We start from the raw sequence: 21,047 nt of genomic DNA on the forward strand, positions 1-21,047 counted from the left end.
CGCTCCCACCCACGTTGGCAGGGCCGAGTGGCAGGCCTCCCGGGACTGAGAGCACGACCCGCAGCATTCTACCGTGTGTGCACCATGCAGAAACCGAGCCGGCTTAGAGCTTAGGGGGTGTACACTGCCACGGAAAGCGAGGGGTGATAGCACAGAAATGAGAGTCATGGGTACCTGGTGTTGGCTTCTTGGGATGAAACCCAGTCATACAGTGAGAAGCATCTGGATATGCATGGATGAAATCTTCCAGAATTTGGTTTTAACTTCATTGCTAGAAAACCTCTGAAGATACACACCCTGTCTGCAATGTGGCTTCCTAAGGGAATAGTCGGGGAGGAACGCGAGGGTGGGTGGCGAAGTCTGCCCCACCCACCGCAGAAGATGGGAGCATCTCGGGCCCAGTGACGGGTGCCCACGAGGAACAAGGACAAAAGAAGGGGGGCAGGGGGCGGGGGGCGGGGGAGAGAGAAAGAGAGAGAGTGTGTGTTTCCCCGAGAGAGCTGTTTCCTGCCACGCTGCTGTCACTGGTCCTGGCTGTCCTTTATCAGCACTCAGTGCATCTTTTGTTCCACTGACCTTGCAAGTCACTTGTAACCTGTGTTGCTAACCCATTGCTTCAAGGAAAAGGTGACAAGTAGCCTCCAAGTCAGTATCTGTCCTGGTTAGCGCTGTCCTCAGTTCCCAGAGTTGAGGTAGGTTGTCGAGACAGGGAACCTGCTGTCTCCACTGGGTGTGTCGCGCCGCGTGCCCCAGCTGGCTATTGCGAGGCTTTGACGTGCTCCGAGGAGGGATCTGTCAGTGGATCCAGCACTTCCCTTAAAGGCTGGCGTGGAGTCCCAGCTGTGCCCCAAGGCAGAATCTCATGCTGTAGCCAGCAGAGCAGAGAGAGTGCTATGTCACACTTCCGGGTTCAGTGGGCCCTGGGTCATGACGAGGACCAGTCCTGCACATGCAGGGACCTGAGAGGTGTTTTCGGGCCCCCGCACCTTTCTTGCCTACCCTAGTTGCGCCCCGGGTCGCGATGGCAGAGGTGGGAATCTGGCCAGCCCCCCAGCCCCACGCCTGCCTGCATGGCAGCCCGGGGTGGCAGGCTGCAGAGGGCGGAAGTCGGCTCGCCCAGCCATGTCTTGGGAGATTTTTGACCGCCAAAGTGGAGCAAAGGAACCGTTGCATCCTGCCTAGACTTCCCCATTTGTGTCTGCTCTTTTCCCCCTGCTTTCAATCTTACTCGCCAGGGTAGAAGTCCCGGATTAGTACATTGCTATAACATCCCAGCTGACATGGGAACCTGCCTGGAGAGGGGTGTGCTGGGCCTTCGGGGCTTCTGAGGCCAGTACCAGAAGGAGGGGTGGGGGTAGCAATGGTGGCAGCGTGGAAGGAGGCACCAGAGCAGGAAGCAGAGGAACAGACGAAGGCCGATGGGAACTCTGGTCGGTGCCACAGGAAGAGGACAAGGCATCTGTGAGGCCCTCAGTCCCTTGGGCCCAGGCTGCAGGGTAGCCTGACGCAGGTCTGTGCACAGTTGGCAATTCAGCGTTCTGTCCGCCTTGCCCGCCCCCCCTCCAGACCGTGGGGTTAGGTAGGTCAGCTCCCTGTACCCGGGCTTGCTCCGGGAAGTTCCTGGTTGCACTATCCACAGGCAGCCTCTCTGGGATCTGCGTCACATTAAGTCATGTCAAGGACAATGTTATCAGTGCCGGTTCCCAGACAAGGAAACCTAAGACTTAGGAGACTGGAGCACTCACCCAGCGTGCCTACAAGCTCACCTCTTAACCACCACGGAGTGATGAGAGCAGGCAGGGCATTTTGAAGCGTAAAGAAGGAAGTATAAACTGTACGGAGGCCCCACCCTGCTTGGGTGGGAAGGAGAAGAGGCAGGGCGGAGGGGAGCTGGAGAAATCACTCTGCCTCAGTTTACCTGTTCTGAAGCCCAGGAGTGACCGCGGCAAATAAGGGCCAGTCAAGCCAGACCCCATACTGTATAATCCCATTCATTTGAAATGTCCAGAATGGGGAAACCTATAGAAAGTAGACTGGTGGTTGCCTGGACTGAGGGGCGTGGAGAGGAATGGAGAGGGACTGCTAAGAGAGCAGGAGGTTTAAAACTTTTTTTTTCTTTTATTGATTCCAAAGAGAGGGGCAGAGGGGGAGAACGAGAGGGAGCAAAACATCAGTGTGAGAGAGAGACGCCAACCAGTCGCCTCCGGCACATGCCCCAGCGGAGGACCAAACCCGCAACCCAGGCGCGTGCCCTGACTGGGAATCAAACCTGCGACCCTTTGGTCTGCAGGACGATGCCCAACCAACCAAGCCACCCTGGCCAGGGTGTAGTTTGGTAGGGAACAAAATATTCTAGAATTAAAGTCTGATGATGGTTGGACAACCCAGTGAATTACTCTAAAAAAAAGTGTTGAACTCCACTTTGAGTGAGTCAGCTGTATATGTGAGTGATATCTCAATGAAGCGGTTTCAGATAAAAATCCACTGAGCAGCCTTCCTTCCTTTCGCCGTTTACCATACTGCTTTCCAGGGTCTGAAGCGATCTTATCAAGTGACTTGTGTGTTTGCGTCCTCGTTAAGAAGGAAGACTTGCCAAGAGCTCTGCCTGACCTCGGGAGAGACCGCCCAGCCTCTCGCTCTGCCCCAGAGGGCTTCGAGCACCTCAGTCCCATTTCAGTCTCCGCTGCCCACCCTGAGGCCTTGCCGGCGTCGCTTGTCACGATTCCTACACCAGAAAGTGCGGGGAGAGGCTCATTCGAAAGGGCCCTGCTCTCCAGTCCCTGCCGCCTACCCGTCTGGGGTTCTGCCTTGGCGGTCCTTCTGCTGGGCCAGCCCCTTGGGCTTCCGTTAGATCGTCGCACAGACTCTGTACGGACACTAGGGGGTGTTTGCTGGTTCTTTTTCCTTACTCACTTTGACCTGGACAGCCACCATCCTGAACAACCAACCTATCCCAGAGACAGAAACTGCAAAAACTGAAACATGCAGTCATGTTTCAAGGAACCCATACATCCTTTTCTTGTAACCCTGAGCAGCTGGGGGGTGGTTTGTGTTGGGACGAAGCTCCTTCCCACGAAAGGCCCCTGAGGTTCCCACGCTGCCTCTAACAGCCAGACCCTCTTTGTTTTCAGACTCGCAGCGCTCCCATCTCTCCTCCTTCACCATGAAGCTGATGGACAAATTCCACTCACCCAAGATCAAGAGAACTCCGTCCAAGAAGGGAAAACCGGCTGACGTGTCTATGAAAATTCTGGAGAAGCCTGCAAACAAAGTAAGCAGAGTCTTTCTGGGTGTCCTCCGGCTTCAAGCAGCGGGAGTTTGTGCTTCTTTAAAGTTCGCTCCCTGGGGATTGAGCTCTCAGTGCAGACACCGATTCCATAGTGTTCCCGGGTCCAGGCGGGGCCTCCCGCGCTCCTGTAAAGTATGAACCTGTAGGGCAGTAAGCGTTTCTCCTGTCAGTCAGAGTCAGGCTCAGTTGGCTAGAGCAGTTCTCCTTTTGCAGATGTGCCATCTTCTGGGCACTTACACCGGCTCAGCACGTGATGCCCACACCCCGTGGCACTGCCTCCCTGCCCCAGAAGGCCCCACATTGCCCAGGCGTGCACACACGCACTGGGAAGTTTGTCACGTCCAGAGCGTCCATGCTCTGAGGCATGCAAAGTCCTTGAAACCCAGCCAACGATATCCTCAAGCACCAGTAACCTCAACAGGGTCAGTCAAGCCAGATATGTTGAAATAGCTGTTGATTTTCATCAACCCCTTTCTTCAGCCTAAAACGGCCATTTCAAGCTCTGTAGGAATCCAGGTTTCCTCTCTTCCAGGAGGCAACAGACAGATTCCTACCAGAGGGCTACCCTATCCCCTTGGATCTGGAGCAGCAGGCAGTAGAATTTATGTCCACCAGTGCTGGGGCTTCCAGGTCTCAAAGGCAGAAGGTCAGTGTGATGTTAAGAACATTGGGTTTGCCTTGCCTTCTACTGCAGAATCCTGGCCCACGGTTTGGGGATGGAGAAACCTTTCACAGCACCATTGCGTTCATTTGGGTGGCAACTGTGGGCTTAATTGTTCCAGAAACAGTCCAAGGGACCTTGGGCAAAAAGTAAGTTTGTCCAAGCCCCCAGGGTCTTTGGCGAGAGCACAGCACTCCATGGCGAAAGCTCGGGGACCCTCTCTGGGGTTGGTTGGGTGTGCTGCTTGGGTCCAACGGGTTCTGGGGGAAGTGAGGGAGTCTCCTCGTCAAGGTCAGCTGTTCGTTCCTCGAGTCGCTGAGATGAGCTGAATGCTGAGAAAGGGAAGGGCACCTGAAGCCAGGGCTACTCTGCGCTGCCAGCATCCATCAGGCCTCCCTTAGCCCGTGCCGGCGCCTTGCACTCTGCCTCCTGTGTAACCCTTACAGCAGCGCTGGGAGGTGGGGGCCGGTTACGCTGTGGCAATAGTAACCTTTTGGCCAAGGTCACTCAGGCCTGTGAAGCTGAGATTTGACCCGGGTGGTCTGACGTCCAAATGGAAACACTTACGGTGCTGCACTTCCTCTTCATGAAAGCCAAGTTCATTTCTGAACAGCTCCCACATCTAAATGTTAACCCCACATGCAACCAAACATAAAGACAAATTAAACTTAGCAGTATGAAATTGAAAAAGCTGTGTAGACGAGCAGAGCCTTAACCCCCCGGCAATCACCCAAAGCCCGGTGTGTCGCAGAGCTGTCACCAACAGCCGGCGTTGCTCGAGCGCCGCAGGCAGACACTGCCCTCTTCCACAGACACGTCGTGCTTGCGTGTTGCAGGCCCGTTTTTGTCTTCACAACCCTAGCTAAAAGTGGAGGAAATGAAGACTCGGGTTTTAAACCCGAGTCTTTGGTTGAAGAATCACTTTTCCTGCCGCATCTGTTAACAGCAGGAGGCCGAAGAATAAGCGCGAAATGTTCAGTGTTGGGTAGATCGATCCAAATTCCTTCCTGAAAGAGAGTAATAACGCAGCAGGTCTGGTCTGCACCACCGTGATTCTGCGTGACGGTCTGTCCGTTCCACAGCCTCTTGGAGCTGAGTTTCGTGCTCGCGGCCAGGAAGAGCGGCAGTTCTAACACTAGTCCTGGCAGCCCGGAGTAAGGGGTTCACTAACGCCTGTGATCTTCTGGTGAACTCTGATGAGAAGCTGTTTCACTCAGTTCTCAGAACTGCCACCCTCGTTATTCTAAGAGGGGTCATGGGGGAAGATTGGGTGCTAAAGTGTCCTGTACTTAAGGGGGTCCCTGTACACTCCCGGGGACGATGGACAGTGTTTGGAGACATGTTTGGTTGTCACAACTAGGAAGGTGACGTAGGAGCTGCTGGAGCTGGCGGGTCGGGGCCGGGCACGCTGGTGAACACCCTGCGGTGCAGGGCACAGCCCTCCATTCCCACACAGATTGCCCGCCCCAGGGTGTCAGCGGTGCGCAGCTGAGTGGCCCCATGCTGTGGCAAGGAGCTGAGGGCACGACCTTCCCCGACGGAGGAGTGTCGCTGGCTTTTGATCGGCGCCCTTTGAGAAGGGCCGAGTTGCCGTGCCCTGGCCCGAGTCGCCGCGTGAGGCGGAGTGAGCACGTTGTGTAGCACAGCAGCACAGGCAGGGCGAGCCGCCGCGTGTGTGAGCCTGGAAGCCTGTGTCAGAGAGATCTGACAAGTCTGTCCTTTGCAAGCATCATTGATAATTTGTTACTTCTCGGCTCTCTTAGTACTTAGAGAATATTTCCCATTTACATTGTCATTTCCCCCCTAGGTTTATATCCATGGCTTTCCCGGGTTAAATACACGGGAATTGCAGCTCAGGGGGACAGGGGGACAGGCTCCGAGTTATCTGCAGCTGCCTGGCGGTCTCTCTGGGCCCAGGCCCTGTCCTGGGTGGTTTCATGTGCTGTCGTCTTTACTCCTCACCTTAACCACATGCAAAAGCTCTTATTCTTCCCAATATACAGAAAGTTGGGGCTCTGGCCCCAGTTTTTCCATCAAAATCTGTTTTTCCCTTAAATGGTACAGAATGCTTCCACATGCATTCTCATTCAGTCCCCACGTCCACCTCTTCCAATCCCCAGGGCAGGAACTGTCCTCTCCCTCGTGCACACGAGGCACCTGAAGCCCACTGGTCCCCAAGCCCAGTGGTGGCTTTGGATCTTGGCCCTCCCCGGCACAGCTGCCCTCACGGACTGTCCACGTTTGTTGGGCAATGGTGGTACCTGCTTCTACAGCACAGCAGTGTCTGCCTTGTAGAGGTTGTGTGCTGGGCAGCTTCAGCACGGACAAGACCTCGGGTCCTGCTCCTGGGGAGCGCTCTGCCTAGAGTCCCACTTAAACACTCTGACTGACTCCTGGCTGCACCTGCCAGAAGCCACAGTGGGCAGCTGAGGGCGCGGGGAACGCACGGTGCTCAGGGGCCTTAGGCTCTGGGAGTGGGGTTTGCAGGACGGTTCGTGGGAGAAACCCGCTCTGCTAAGCTGTCGCTCCTTCAGTAGGAGCCAGGGGTAGCCCGGCTCCTTGGGGGCTCATGTGATCTCTCTACAAAGGACGAGAAAATTCCATTTGTTCTGGAGGGCCTTGCCCCTTTTGCATGGCCCCCGTTTCCAGGTCGCCCCCTGCTCCCCAGCAAACCTGGCGGCACGTTTCCTTACAAAGTGTCCTGCTTGCCCCCCCTTTCGTCATCGCTGGCTCCTCACATGGGCTGCTGTGCTGAGATGGCCGTGCTGTGGTCACCGCCCTCTGGCCAGGCTGTCCGACCATGACGTCAGCCACACTTGGTGTCCACAGGCACCTTGACTCCTTCACACTCAGGCTCCTCCCAGCCCTGGGGTGGGTGATGGAGGAGCCGAGGGCTCCTGTCCGTGAGGTGCAGAAACACAGGGAGTGCGAGCACAGAAAAGAAGGGGGGACCGGGGCAGGGGGCGGAGGCCCCCCCATGGGGAGCTGTCTGTGGTCTACAGAACGCCTTGGGGACGCACCCATGGAGAGAAATCAGATCATGCCGTGAAAGTCATCTGACCAGACACTGTTTACTTCTCGATCCCATTTATGTATTTGTCTTTTGATATTCCCATGAAATAAATGCCTCCACTGTAGAATTTTTTAATTTAAAATGACATTCTCCATCATTTTAGAAGAAAAAGCTAGTGTTCAGAATCATAATCACTTTTTATATTTTATTTACTTAGATATTTATAGATTATTGTTGAAATCAACTTTTTCTAGAAATTATTCTGTTGCCCACAGTTGCTTTTATTTCTCTGTTCCCTGCACCTCAGAGAGCCCCACAGGTGGCACTTTCCTCACATACCGCACTTGTCATTGTAACCGATTCTGCTGGAGTAGAGTATCCGTTTGGGGATGTATCTGTTTCCTAGGTTGCCCTTGATTCCCCTGTCCCCGCCAACCAGCAGGGACCCAGGTCGTTGGCATAGGCCCAGTCTGGAGAAAGGGACCAGAGGGTACATGCCCCACTGACCAGATTCAGGTGCCCGCTGTCCAGGAGGGAGGCTCGGGCCTGGGAGTTGCCTCCTAGGAGGGAAGGGACCCTGTGTTTTCCTTTGCTCAGAGGCAAGGCAGTCTTTCCTCAGGAGCAGAAGCAGCCGGACCATGGACCGGGTAGCACTCGCTGCCCAGCTGAGATGGGGTCATGGCCATCTGCTCCGGCTTCTTCACCTTTCACCCCCAAGCATCCGCCACTTCTGAGCCCAGTCTCGTGGTCTGTGGGTGTGCTCAAGAGGGGCTGTATCTTTGGGTTGAATGTGGGGACCTGGTGAGCACAGGGCCTCTGACTGGCCTCCGCAGCCCCCGGGGTCTTTGAGAGGCCTGGGTCTCTGAATTCAGTTCACTGGGTAGACACGTGCCGTGGGACATCACTGTTGTTCCCTACGCTTCCTGCTGCCATTGGCAAGGGAGTCCTTGAGACACCTAAATAGATTAGTGGTGGTAGCTCAGTGTGGCAGACGGGACCTCAGGCCCCCTCGGTCTCTGCCTAGCTGAGCGGCCCCTCCCGTGTGCCTCACATCCCGCCTCTGTGCCCTGGTGGCCGTCCTTACAAAACCACTCTGGCTTGGCCGCTGCAACACGAAGCCTGTTCCCATTCGCATCCATCTCAAGATAGTTTACAGAAAATTTTATTTTATTTTTTCAAAATAGCTCCCTTTAATCTCTCTCCTCCCTCCTTATGCTTAACATTTCCTTTCAGAACCTGAGCTGGCTGGAAGAGAAAGAGAAGGAGGTGGTCAGCGCCTTGCGCTACTTTAAGACCATCGTGGACAAGATGGCCATTGACAAGAAGGTGCTGGAGATGCTTCCAGGGTCCGCCAGCAAGGTGCTGGAGGCCATCCTGCCGCTGGTGCAGAGCGACCCTCGCATTCAGCACAGGTGAGCTGCTCCCGAGGCCTCAGCTCTGTCCGAATGGGGGAGGCCTCAGGGCATCTGGGAACAAGGAAGAGGGTCCAGAGGGAAAGGAGCCCTCTCCCCCACAGATGTCACATGACCCTGTCCCAAGGCTGAGGTCACTGTATCCCAGGAGACCTCACACCGAGGAAGCTCTCTGCCACACCCAGGATGCAGCCACAGCGTAAGGTTGTGGTCACTTCCTTGCGTTAGCTCAATGGCAATGTTCGCATGGACTTGGACACACTTCTCCTAGCCTGGGGTACCCTAGGCTCGCCATAGCTTGTGGTGACATTGAATCCTGTCAGTATCTAGCCTGTTAGAGACCTCAGCTCTTAGATAATTGGGACAAAAGAGGTGGAGAAGAGCCTCATTAGCACACAGAGCCAGGATGAACTGTGTCAGGCTGGGACCTCCCAAACAGGACCGGATGCCCAGACGCCAGTGTGGGAGTCGCGTCAGCCCGGTCCCAGGAAGCTTCGATGGAGCAGTGCTTTTATTGCTAGAGTGCATTTTCCCTCTCAAAGGGTAGCCGGCAGCTTGACCCCACATTTACTGTGAAGTACAAAAAGAGGCAGTGTGAAATGGAATCTTCCGTGAAAGGCTGGTGGGAGCTTTTCCCGGCAGACTGTCTAGTGCCTGCGGGCCGCGCCCCTCCTCCCAGGATCTGCTCCGAAGACACATCCCTGTGTCAGATCCCCAAGATGATGGTGCAGTGCCCTCAGAGTCCCGGGAGGCCATGCCTTCAGGACCTGCATTTGGGACTCGGCCATTAAAATGCAGGGTTTTGTCCTTCTGGGAGACAGCAAACAATGTCTAGTTCCAAGAAGCTCTGTGCCCTGGGCTGCCACTCCACAGGGTCCATCGGCCCCTGGCAATCACGGTCTTTCAGCCGGAAACTTGCTGCAGCCAGCTGGTAGGGAGGACAAAGTGGCCACGTGGCTTTGCCCTGCGCCTGCGCCCCTCTTCCATGCCTGCTGCTGCATAGAGGGGGAGAGCCTCTGAGGAAGGAGTCCCCGCAGCGCCCCGTCCCATACTTTGTGTGCCAGCCTTGAGAGCCTTGAGATGGGTGCTCTGCCTTCCAACAGTGAGCCGGCCCCTGCCCTGTGGGAGGGCCACTGGGTGTCCTGGGGAACGGGCCCCAGTCAAGTAACATGGTGGTGGTTTGGGTGCATTTGTCCATGGGGAGGTTTTGTGATTATTTTACAGATGACAACTTATTTGATGTCTGCAGGGGCTCTCTAGCGGGAAAGAGAAATGCCTATCTGCGGCCGTGAAGAACGATGACTTGCATTTTTCTGGTAGTCCTTTGGCTATTGCCATTTAAGAGATTTCCTCCTGAAATTCTTCCAAAGAATCAGTATTTTTATTGATCTTGCTGAGATGATTGAAATGCTCCCTCCTGTGTTTCTCTTAGATTCTCCCATCATCTCACTCCTCCCAGCACATGCAGTTCGTAGGCTGGGGGGGAGTTTTCCAGGCCTCTGCTCAGAGCCTCTTCTGTGGGCCGGCTCTTCCCTGTGTCCTCGCGCTTCTGGGACGGTAGGGGACTGGCCCTTGAACAGGCAGCTGGCTGTGAGCAGAGGGTGGAGGTCCCCTGCACAGTGGGGCACCCGAGGCCTTCGAGTGGGACATGCCTGCCTGCAGTGGAGAGGGCTCTCTGCACCCCTCCAGAGACAGACCGGCAGCTGATCCCTGGACGGCATTTCCTTCCTTGATGCCCCAGCCCTTCATGCAGAGGGGTGGTCTGCTTCCCAGCTCACAGTGTGAGGGGTGGGCACAGCTGCCCATTCTTCAGGCACTGTCCCCTCCCCATTCATCTGCTCACTGCCAGTCCTTCATGGAGTGGTTGGTGCCCTGGTGGCCTCCGCAGGGCACAGTGGTGGGAGGCATCAGCCCCTGTAAAGGCCTCACCTGGCACGCCGGGCAGAGGGGGGCAGGGCTGCTAGAAGTGCCCTCCCTCGGGGCGACGTCCAGTCACAGGAGGCCAGCCCAGGAACGGCCTCACTTTCTGTTTCACCCTCCCAGTCCCCTTTCCTAAGAGGGCTGGTCCAACACCAAACACTTCTCACTCATTCACGGCTCCCTCCAGAGCAGCCCAGCCCGGCTTTCTCGGGCTCCTCTGTGAACTTGTTTCTAGGGGCTGGGGCGTCTGTGACCTGCTGCCCGACCCCCTCCCTCCTGCTGCACAGTGCACAGAGAGAGAGGGCTGGCGCCGTGGAAGTTTAGACCTTCTGGAAAACTGCTTTCCTCCTTCCCTGGTTTGGAATTCGGGTTCTGTTTTAAATGGCTTTGTTTCCAGAACCTGTCTTAACCATGTCTGACAACATTTTTTTCCTCAAAATTATATTTTTGGCTCCTAAATGTCTACCTTCTTGTTTTAAAATTTTCTAAGAGGAAGGAGCAGGCCACAGATTTTCTACATTTTTGCCCTCCTATTATAATATGTAATGTTTAAAGTGGAAAAATAATCCTTTCCATAATTCTTAGGGAAAATTACCTTTAGTTATTTAAAACATGTGGAGGACACGGAAGTTCCTTCTTCCGGCCTCCCCGCTGCAGCGGTAGAGGCAGTCCCGGGGCTTCGGTCCTGCGTGCGGTGGCCTCACCTCAGAGTCGCCTTCCATGAGGCGCCCTTGGCCGTGCGCCCCTCTGGCGCCGCAGCCGTGCTGCGGCAGGTTTCAGGTAAAGGACAGGTCTCCTTGGGCCCACGGTTAAAGGCCGCTTCTCTGAGGGTCCTGCCTGTTTAGATTTCACAGCCCCGGGGCGGGGGGGGGGGGGGGGGTGTGGGTTTCCGTGACACATCCGACCTGAGTTTTAGTCTCATTCCAAACTGGGCGCTTCGACCCGTCCAGTGACGGGCACCTCAGAGGAGGGGAAGGCGGGGCCCTCCCCGAGGGGCATTGTCACCATCTCGCAGAGGAAGTAAAGTTTGAAAAAATGTGTTCATGATCGTGATGGAATTTGTGTATGTTATAGTGGAGAAACGAAAAAGTGCGTACAACAGACTATGATGTAACACTCCCAGAATTTGCGGTGGAGGAGAGGAGGTGGGGTCAGGGAGGAAAGCTTGTTTATCACAGGGCGGTGTGGGCCGTGCGGGAGAGGCGGGTTCTGTGCCACTCGGGTGTCCCCCAGTGATCTCACGCCTCGGACCTTTGTTGAACCTTCTCTTCCCTCCAGCTCAGCCCTCTCGTCCTGCTACAGCCGAGTGTACCAAAGCCTGGCCAACCTCATTCGCTGGTCCGACCAGGTGATGCTGGAAGGTGTGAACTCAGAAGATAAAGAGATGGTGACATCGGTGAAGGGGGTCATCAAGGCCGTGCTGGACGGAGTGAAGGTATGGTGGACTCCAGACGGTCCTAGGCAGAGGCTTCGGGTGGCCTCCCTGCTGGGTTCATCCCAGAACCTGTTCCTGAACTGGACACGGTAGCACCGACGTCTTCCAGCGCCTGCAGTGTCGGCATGCCCTATCCAGTAGCCGTTCTGTTCCCCCGGCACGAGTGGCTGTCACAGCGATGCAGGCCTTTGGAGTACTCACCGCGGTGGTGGGAAAGCTGCCAGAGTGACCGGCCACCACTGAGCGTCGTATTCAGGTCCCCACGCGTCTTCGTGTCAGAGGCCTGGCTGTGTGAGCTGGCCAGCCAGGCCCAGTGCAGCGGAAATGGCTTTGCGCTGACCGTTAGCAGATCTCCCCGCCTGTCAGCTGCTATCTCTTCCTGTTCTGAAACATCTAGGGCCCTGGATAGAAAAGCAGGATTGAGATGAGTAAGAAATGAAACTGTTTGTATCTTAAGTCAGAAACGGCATAACAGAACATTGTGAATCCTAGTTAAGGCCGGAAGCAAAGGCCCTAGGGGTCCTGGAATTATTAAGAAAGTAAGTCCTAGTGGGTGAGGAGCAAGGCAGAATGGAGGGTGAGGGCCTGCAGGTCAGGCCTAGGGCTGTGAGTCATGGGGAGTGGAGACCCTGCTGTTCCGTGAGGCTGTATAATGTAGTGGAAAGAGCACTAGCCTTGGGGCCTGGCTAGGTTTGAACCCCAGGTTCACTGCTCACTAGTCTGTGAACTTGAGCAGTTTACTCAGTGGCCTGTAGCTCAGTTAACTCACCTGGGAACTAGGTATAATAATGGTACCGTGTATCAGAGAGCTGAGGGGGGTGTTGAGTTAGGGAATGCATGCGACCTTCGAGGCGCTGAGGCTGGCATTCGTTGCTAAGGTCTACTGGTAACAGAACTAACATCCATTACCCACTCGGTACTTATAGCAACTCTCCAAAGTAGGCACCAGTGCCCCTGCACGGGTGTGGGAGTGAGACTCTGACAGACCAGGGGCAAGATGTAGACCCACACCCGGGCCTGCAGAACCCGGGCCCTGCGCTCACCACTGCCCCAGGCTCCTCCCACAAGGAGGAGTTGTGGGTTGTGGTCAGCCTCAGGGGCTCGGGTGCTCCCACCTCCAGGTCAGATGGCTACCAGCCTCTCTCGTTGTCCCCTTCAGGCTTAGGACACCTCATAAGCCCATGTCCTGGTTATGGGACAGCCTTAGTCATCTGGGAGGGACAGGATCGTGCAGCAACCAAGGACACTCGTGAGGGTGTGGTCACCCACTGAGAGGAGAGATGTTGGCACCTGCCGTTAAACTGACTTGGCATCTTTCAAGTAACATTCAGTTGTTACACAGAAATTTTTTTGACGAAGGGTTGAAGTGTTTTAAAAACAGTATTACTTTGTTTTTTATCCCTGAATGGGTAGTATCATTTATTATTTACGTCCCCCCATAAATGTCACTTGTTAGCTCTATAACCTTAGGCACGTTACTTCTCTGAGTTTCAAGTAGGTTCGTAAATCCCCTGACCATTGGAAGAAAGATTGAGTAAGACAACGTATATAAGGTACCTGGTGAGTGCTAGGCGCCCGTAAGTGGTGGGTAAATACTGTTAACTACAGAAATGTCCGTTTCTAGAACAGCTCACTTGGCCCACTTCCCAGCATCGCGGCTCTTTTCCACATAATGTTTCAAAGCTCAGGTTGGGAGGCGAACCCTGCTGGTAGCGGGTCTGCCCCAGGCAGTGCTCTCCGGGGCACCCTGTGCTCGGGCTCTTCCGGGAAGGGGTTCAGGTCTTCACTTCCCTGTTTCTCCAGGAGCCCCCACCCCCACCCCCACCCCCACAAGCCCAGGACCTAGCTGCTGGGGGACTGAGTTCCTAGAGGTCAGGCAGAGACCCCAGTTGGCCCTTTCAGACCAACACCCCAGCTCTTGCTCGCTTTATGATATAAATTTCAGCTTTTCTTCTGCTCTCAGATGTACAAGTTCACACCCACCCACCCAGGCTCTCTGCCCTCTCCTCTCACAGGCCTTCTAGGGGTCCTCTGGCTTGAGCCTCCTTCCCTGGCCGCCAAGCCCCCCACCCCTTTCACACGCACACTTTTAAACATTATTTCTTAAAGCCTCACACTTGGAGCAAAATTTTGGAATAACTGCAGTTCTGTCACCACCCAAAATTGGGCTTGTGGGCCAGATTTACTTTATGTAACAGGACTGTTTTGAAAGAAATGTTCTCTTGACTCTATCAGTTAGGATTAGATTTGACTGCAAGAAAATCGAAAATACACTGGCTTTTAAAAAACAGAACTTTATTTCTCTTTCATATATAAGAAGCCTAGAAATAGGCCGTTGTGCCTAATATGGTGGCGGTTTCACAAATTGGTCAGGGCATTCTTGTCCTATTGCTTTCCTGCTGTCCTTGGCACATGAGTTTCCTTGGCACCTCGTGGTCCAAAACAGCTGCTGCATCTCCATACATTAGGACTATGTTCCAGCCAGCAAGGAGGGAGAGAGGAGGAAGGTGCCCTTCTCCATTTAAGGGTGATTCCTCAGAAGCCTCACAAAACTTCCTCTTACACTTTATTGGCCAGAACTTAGACACGTGCCCAGCCAAAATTTCATTCATACGGAAGAACCGATACTGTGGGGGGCATTTAGCTGTCTGCCACACTGACATTTCAAATAAGCCATCTCCTTTTATTCCTCATTCATCCTGTTTTTAAATTTTGGGGTGAAAAATTTCAAACATTTGCCAAAAGAGAGAATTACATAATGAAGCCCCATCATGTAGGTGCCACAGTTGTGCACTGGCGGCTGGCGGTGTTTCTGCGCTCCTCCGCCTGCGCCCCTGGCGGCTCTGGAAGCAGGGCCCAGGCACCGGTCCTGCCCTCTGTCCGTAGCTTAACACGTGTCTCCCAACAAGGCACGCTTGTTCTGTGAAGGGCCAGATGGTCGGTATTTTAGGCTTCCCAGGCTACTTGCAGCCTCCGTTGCATATTCTTTGATTTTTTTAATTTTAACTTTCTTTAATAAAACATTCTTACCCTGAGGGCCTTACAGGAAGCAAGCCCTGGGCTGGATCTGGCCTGCAGGGCGTAGTTTGCTGCTGTCAAAGGGTTGTTCAGTTCAGGGTCCGAAGGAAGTCCACACGCTGCAGCCCACTGGTGGGTGAGGACGGTTTCCCTCCGCTGTGGTTTCCTTCTCGTTGTCGCCCCTGGGAACCTCCCACACTCTGGATTTCGCTGTGATCACGCCTGGGCAGTGCTGCCCAACACGGTCCCCTGTCCCTGGAGTTCCCTGTAACACTGGGGGCGGAGTCGGCCAGTTTTTATCTCCAGCAGACCACTTCCTGGGCGGCCCTGCACTCCCACCCTAGTCCCCTTTTGGAGGTTAATAGCTACGGGTGGGGTCGCCCCCAGCCTCCAACAATCGGGGTGCGGGCCATCGCATTCGCATTCCTTTTGTCGTTCTCCCTGCCTTCCTGAGCTGGAACCTCCCTGCCTTCCTGAGCTGGAACCTCCCTGCCTTCCTGAGCTGGAACACGTATCAAAGAGGCACTTCCCCTGTCAGCTTCAGTTGTCCTCAGCTCCAGTTCTCAGGAGGGTCCATGCTTAGTTCTTGCCTTTATTTACCAGATATCAAGATAAGAGTGTTTCCTGGCATCCTCTGGTATCACCAAGGAATTGAGGATTTTTGTGGGTTTTTTCTTTAATTTAATTTTGGCCCTTACTGGTGTGGCTTAGTGAACTGGGCATCGTCCCACGGACCTTTGTCCTGCAAACCAAAAGGTCACCAGTTCAGTTCCCAGTCAGGGCACTTGCTGGGGTTGCAGCTTCGATCCCTTTCTCTCCCTCTCTTTCTCCCTTCCTTCCACTCTCTAAAAATAAGTAAATCAGATCTTTTAAAAAGTATATCGTTTTGAACTCATGAATTTAAGTATATTTGAGATGGCCTAATTCATTGCCGTTAGTATTCTTAATAACGCCCCGGTCCCATCTTTGACCGTGAAAGCTTCGCGTCATTCCCTGAGTTCGCTTTGAGGTGACCCCGGAACACTTGGATTGTTTTCTCACTCTTTGGTATGAAAAGATGTTCTAGGCTTCATCTTGTGCTCATTTATTTAACAATTTAGGCAACGGCTTTATTGAAATGTAGTTTCCATACCATACAATTCACCCATCTAAAGTGGACAGTGTAATGATTTTTAGTATATTCAGACTTGTGCAGCCATCACCACAGTCTTAGAACATTTTTATCACTGCAGAGGGTAACCCCAAACCCTCTTCGATTTCTTCCCACTCCCCTAGCCCTCGGCAGCCACTACTTTCTGGCTCTGGGTTTGCCTCTTCTGGATGTTTCTCATCAGTGGCCTCATGTGCTCTGTGGCCTTCTGTGGCTGACTCCTGTCACTTAGCGTGATGTTTTCAGAGCTCATCTGTGTTGTAGCGTGTGTCAGTACCTCACTTCCTTTATTCCTGAGCGACAGTCCATTGAGTGGCCGTGCCGCATGTTATTACTCGTGGACATTGGGTTGCTTCCACATACTGGCGTTTATGAGTAAGGCTGCTGTGAACATTTGCATACAAGGTTTTCTGCGGGTGTGTGTTTTCATTTCTCTTGGGCACACACCTAGGAGTGCAGTAGCCAGGTCATATAGTTACCATGTTTGATCTTGTGACAAACCGCCAGACTTCTTTCCAAAGCAGCTGCGCCATTTTCTTCCCCACCCAGTGTCCGAGGGTTCCCGTCTCTCCCGTCCTCGCCAACACTTGTTATTGTCGTGGCGATTCTAGCCACCCTGGTGGGATGACGTGGTATCTCACTGTGGTTTCAAGTTGCATTTCCCTGATGGCTAGTGATGCTGAGCGTCTTTTCATGCGCTCGTGGGCCATTTGTATGTCTTTGGAGAACCTACTGTCTATTCAAACACTTGGTCCCTTTTTAATTGGGTTATTTATCTTTTTATTATGGAGTTATAAGTCATCTTGTACATTTCTCACCACTACCCTGGAATCAGACGTTCCATTAAGGAGCCCTGGTTTTGGTTTTGGTTTTGGTTTTTAATTGAAAAATGGTATTTGGAGACCACACCCTCAGGGCTTAAGATCCCTAATTGCTGCTGATTGGTCTCTTGTTTGGTGTCTTTAAAACAAAACACATCCTGAGTGTATATTACTACTTCCAGTTCACACTCAGGATCGTCAGGGGTTTTACCCAACCTCGTCAAGCTTGTATCTTCATTTTCTTCCCCTAAAACGGAGAATCCCAGTTTGCAATAACATCAACCGAATGAATGGCTCGTTTGCTTTTTCCTGCGGCACAAACACCACTGTCTCAGAATAACAGCACCAGCCACTTCCACTGATGTGATTATTTGAAAATTATGAAAGAGGTTTCAAAGTTGGCTTTGATCTTCAGGTTACCTGTCATTTTGCATCATTTCAAATAGTTCTTTGTGTGGCTCCGTGTTTGGTTCGATTCCTCTTACTCCTAAGTATTCCACTGCTTTCAAGAGGAGGGGCAGGAGGGGAAATGGAAGAGCTGGTTGTGTGCAGAAGTTTTCCTCCAGCCGTTGTGGGATCACTTCTGGGAGTCAGAACAACCGTCTCACCTGTATGTCAGTTTCATACATTTAGGGCTCGGGGGTGTTTTGTTGTTGTTTTGGGTTTTTTAAATAATAGAGTGTCTTAAAATAAGGCATCTCTCTCTTTTTCTGAGCAATCCACTAAGTATTTTTCCAGGTAAACCTGCTAACGTGAAGATTACACCAAACACTCTCTGCTTTTCATTGTCAAGGGCATTGGGGTGCAGGAGTCCTTCCAGCCCGAACTGGAGCTGCAGCAGCATCTCCTGTTGGAGCCCACCTGTGCTGTCCCGTCCTGGCCGCTCTGCCTGGCTACAGAGGTCAAGAGAAGGTCACCTGGGCATCCGCAAGCCTCTTTAGCAAGCATTTATTGCTTGAGTGGGAGCGCCTTGCCCCAGCTACCTGGTTCTAGTGTTTTAGACACAGAAGCGCCTCGTCTTTAAACTGCACCCCTCTGCCCAGCACTGCTTTCCTGTGGGCCCCTTGGGCGTCTCACTTGGGGGCCGCCTTTGAGGTCTCCTCTGGCCACCTTGTCACTCGGTGGGCGCCCCGTGCACATCTGCTCTCACTGCCGGCCCTCTGCCTCTTCGTGCTGTGTGAGGAGGAGGACCCTTCCGTTCTGTTGCTGCCTCTCACCCGCTCTGGCTGTGGGCAGGAAAGGTTCCTTTTAGTCACCATAAAAGTCACCCTGGGGCTGGCCAGCCCTGTGATGGCGTTACGCCACTGCAGTGAAAGGAAACTCCGCTCGCCCTGCAGTCGGTATCCTGTGGGAAGCACGTGTCTCAGGGCCACTGGCTGGTCTGGGCGTCCTGTCATGGCTGTCACCTGTGTGGCCCTGGGCTCTGACCCCTGCACCCAGGAGAGCTGCAGGGCCAGGAAGTGGCAGAGGATGGGCACCGGTGGGGCGTGAGCAAGAGCTGCGGGCCGCAGGCTGGGGCACGGTGGGCTCTCCGAGACGGAGTGCTGACTCTCTGCGTGGCCTGGAGGGCCTCAGCCACGCCTCGGCATCCTGGAGGAGCCGTGTGGTGGGGGCAGTGTGGCGGTGAGAGCACCATGCCAGTGCTGCCTGTGGGCAGTCGCAGGGGCCTGTCCTTGAGCAGCCATGTCTCTGTGTCCAGGCGGGGGCTGTCGCAGTGCCGAGGAGAATGCGGGGATGGGCACGACTGCGGCTCTCAGTGGTACTTCCATGTGTCGAAGGTCACTTAAAATGGAAGCATTTCTGGAGTCACTTTCAGTAGGAATAAACTGAACGTAGAAATAAAGTATTGTGTATTTAGAAAGGTACTTTTCCAAATACCTTTTGGCTTTGAAAACTTTTCAGTGAACGGCAGTTGTCTGGTTTACGGTCACCGGCTCTGGACACACAGCCTGGTGCCGTCTCCGCCTTTCCTCGGCGGCGCCTCTGGAGGACTGAAAAGTCTCTCGTCACTCTTGGGGACCTGCCTTCAGTACGAGGAGCTGGGCGCTCGCAGGTCACAGATGGGGAGCCTGAATGAGCACAGGGTGCTGGCACAGTGGCCCCACCGTGCACCCTCCAGGGTTCTCCTGTCTGTGATGGCGAAGGCCAGTTGAGACCAAAGGCCTCTGGCTGGGCTCCTCGGCCGGAAGCTTGGGGGTGAACACAAAGCCTCCCCCTTTCACTCTGTTCCTGCCTGGGCCGGCAGACAGGTGGGTGCAGCATGGCCGCCCCCCGGACACACGTGCTCACACGTGTGTGCCCGTTGTCAGTCAATGAGGCTTTTGCCATCGCTCATTCATTGGGTTCACCCAGCTGCTTCTCCAGGATGATGATGTCCTCATTAGAGTTACTCATGATTCGACAAAGAATTAGTGGAATTTTTTCCTACGTCAGCAGCCGTAAGTGTGCAGGCTCCTGTCTGTGCTTTTGCCCTGCTCACGAAGCACGCACAGGACCGTGGAGTGTCGGTCTCTGTGGGCTGGCCTCTCGAGCCCGGCGCCGCGATGTGCTCTGTGTGGCCTGGCAACAAGCTGCTTTCCTTCCTCCCCTGGCCGTCGAGCCACTTGCTGGCTGTTTCAGTTACGTAGCCTCTCATTTGCCTGTCTTACCTGTAATCCCCAGCTAGGGAGCTGTCCCTTACACGTCTGCGGGATGTCATTTAACTTCTGCGTTGTGGTAACAGGAGAACACTGACCTCCTTCTAGCGGGGACCTCAGTTCCCTCCGTTTCTCTGAGAATGGGCACTGCAGTTAGAGCAGGTGGCTCTGCATCCGGTGACGGGGCCGCCTTTGTGTGTGAGTTTTTAAATTAGTATTCCAGAAGTAACACATGTTCACTGTAGAAAATTTAGAAAAAGGGGAGAAACACAAGCAAGAAAACGGGGGGCGGGGGCGTTTCATAGCTGTACTTTTTTCTGTACCATGGGCTCTTGATTTGATTTGGTTTGCAAAGCACACTCTGTGTTCGCCAGTGTGCACCCTGTTTTCCACCTGACACTGACCTTGTCCTTCCATGCTGTCGCTGTTCAGGTCGGGGGCTGGGTTTCGGGGCCTGTCATCACTCGCGCAGTCAGCACCTGGCGTTGACTACGTAACTGTGGGCTGAGGAGCAACACCACAGTGACTGTTCCTGGTTTGAGTTTTGCACACGTCTGTGACATTTTTCTTGTGTGAAATTATGATTAAAAGAATGCAGATATTGCTTGATATATACAGACAAGTCACCCTTTATAAAGGCTGTCCAAAGCAGGACTCCCGCCTGCCATGTCTGGGAGTCTCCATCTTCGTGTCAGCAAAGGTGGAGAATCCGCAATGACTGTGGACCACCAGTGTTTACATTTGTGGGCCGCTTCGATGCTCCTCGCTTTTTGGTTTTGGTGCTCTTGAAAGAGCCCTGGCTCTGGGAGGGACATGAACTCTGTCCTACCACACCTGTCGTGATTCCTCTGTGGGCCGTTTTGAGTTTGGAGAGGCTTTGAGTCCAATTTAGGGGCACGTTGCTGTATTGCCCCCTCACATCCATTGCTGCCTCCACTGTAACTTCCCGAGCCAGACGCCTGTGCTGAGGGCCTGAACGCCCCTGCAGCACGGGTAGGTCCTGCCGGGACGTCCTCCACGGGGAGCGACTGCAGAGGGTGGTGGGTCATCCGTGCACTGGGACGCAGCTCGGAATACGGAGACACACCCCTCACACGCACGGGCCACAGTGCTGTGCGGAGCAAGAGGAGCCAGGCTGCAGGCGGGAAGACTGGTGGCCGGGCTGGGCTGGGCGGGCTGGGGGAAACTGGTGAGGCTCGTCCCGGGGGTGGCTGCTCTCAGAGGCCTTGAGAAGGCCTGACGCTCGCCATGCTGACGGTCACACAGCTCCGTGAACAGACTGAAAACCACCCAGCCGTGCACCCTGCAGGGCTGGCTTTTATGGCGTGTGGGCTAGATACCCACAAAGCTGTCCGGGAAAGGAAAATGGAGATGAAAGAGTGCGCGCTGTGTGGTCCCATCTGTCTATTACCCTGAAGTTCTGGGCCAGAGCGATGGAAGAAATAAAAGTCAGGAGTGGCTGGAGTCGGAAGGACAGACTGGAGACGTCGGCGGAGACGTTCTGTGTTTCCCGAGTGGTTCTTATTCGGGCAGATGCACTCGTCAGAGCTCATCAAACGTGGGGAAATTTGTGTTCTGGTTGCAAAAGAAGTAGACCCTGATGTCACCTCCCCCTCCTCCTCCTCCTCTGTTTTAACAACTACTTTTTAAAGTCATTTCTCTGCTGGGTAGTATACCCTTAACTTTCTGTCC

General features: G+C 54.0%; 1 protein-coding gene across 15 annotated transcripts in view; it reads left to right on the forward strand.

Annotated features, from left to right (window-relative positions):
* The window catches only part of RAPGEF1 (Rap guanine nucleotide exchange factor 1), a 123,766-nt gene that overhangs the window by 58,754 nt on the left and 43,965 nt on the right, over nt 1–21,047 (forward strand). For 10 of the 15 annotated variants that reach the window (XM_053919471.1, XM_053919475.1, XM_053919509.2 and 7 more), the window contains exons 2-5: nt 3,132–3,271; nt 3,822–3,935; nt 8,197–8,375; nt 11,574–11,730. In XM_053919471.1, coding sequence (XP_053775446.1) covers nt 3,132–3,271; nt 3,822–3,935; nt 8,197–8,375; nt 11,574–11,730 — 590 coding nt within the window. The remainder of the gene's footprint in view (nt 1–3,131; nt 3,272–3,821; nt 3,936–8,196; nt 8,376–11,573; nt 11,731–21,047) is intronic. The other 5 variants (XM_053919485.1, XM_053919517.1, XM_045196990.3 and 2 more) reach the window with 1 other exon arrangement.

This window comes from Desmodus rotundus, chromosome 1, assembly GCF_022682495.2.
Source record: "Desmodus rotundus isolate HL8 chromosome 1, HLdesRot8A.1, whole genome shotgun sequence".
Taxonomy (NCBI): domain Eukaryota; kingdom Metazoa; phylum Chordata; class Mammalia; order Chiroptera; family Phyllostomidae; genus Desmodus; species Desmodus rotundus.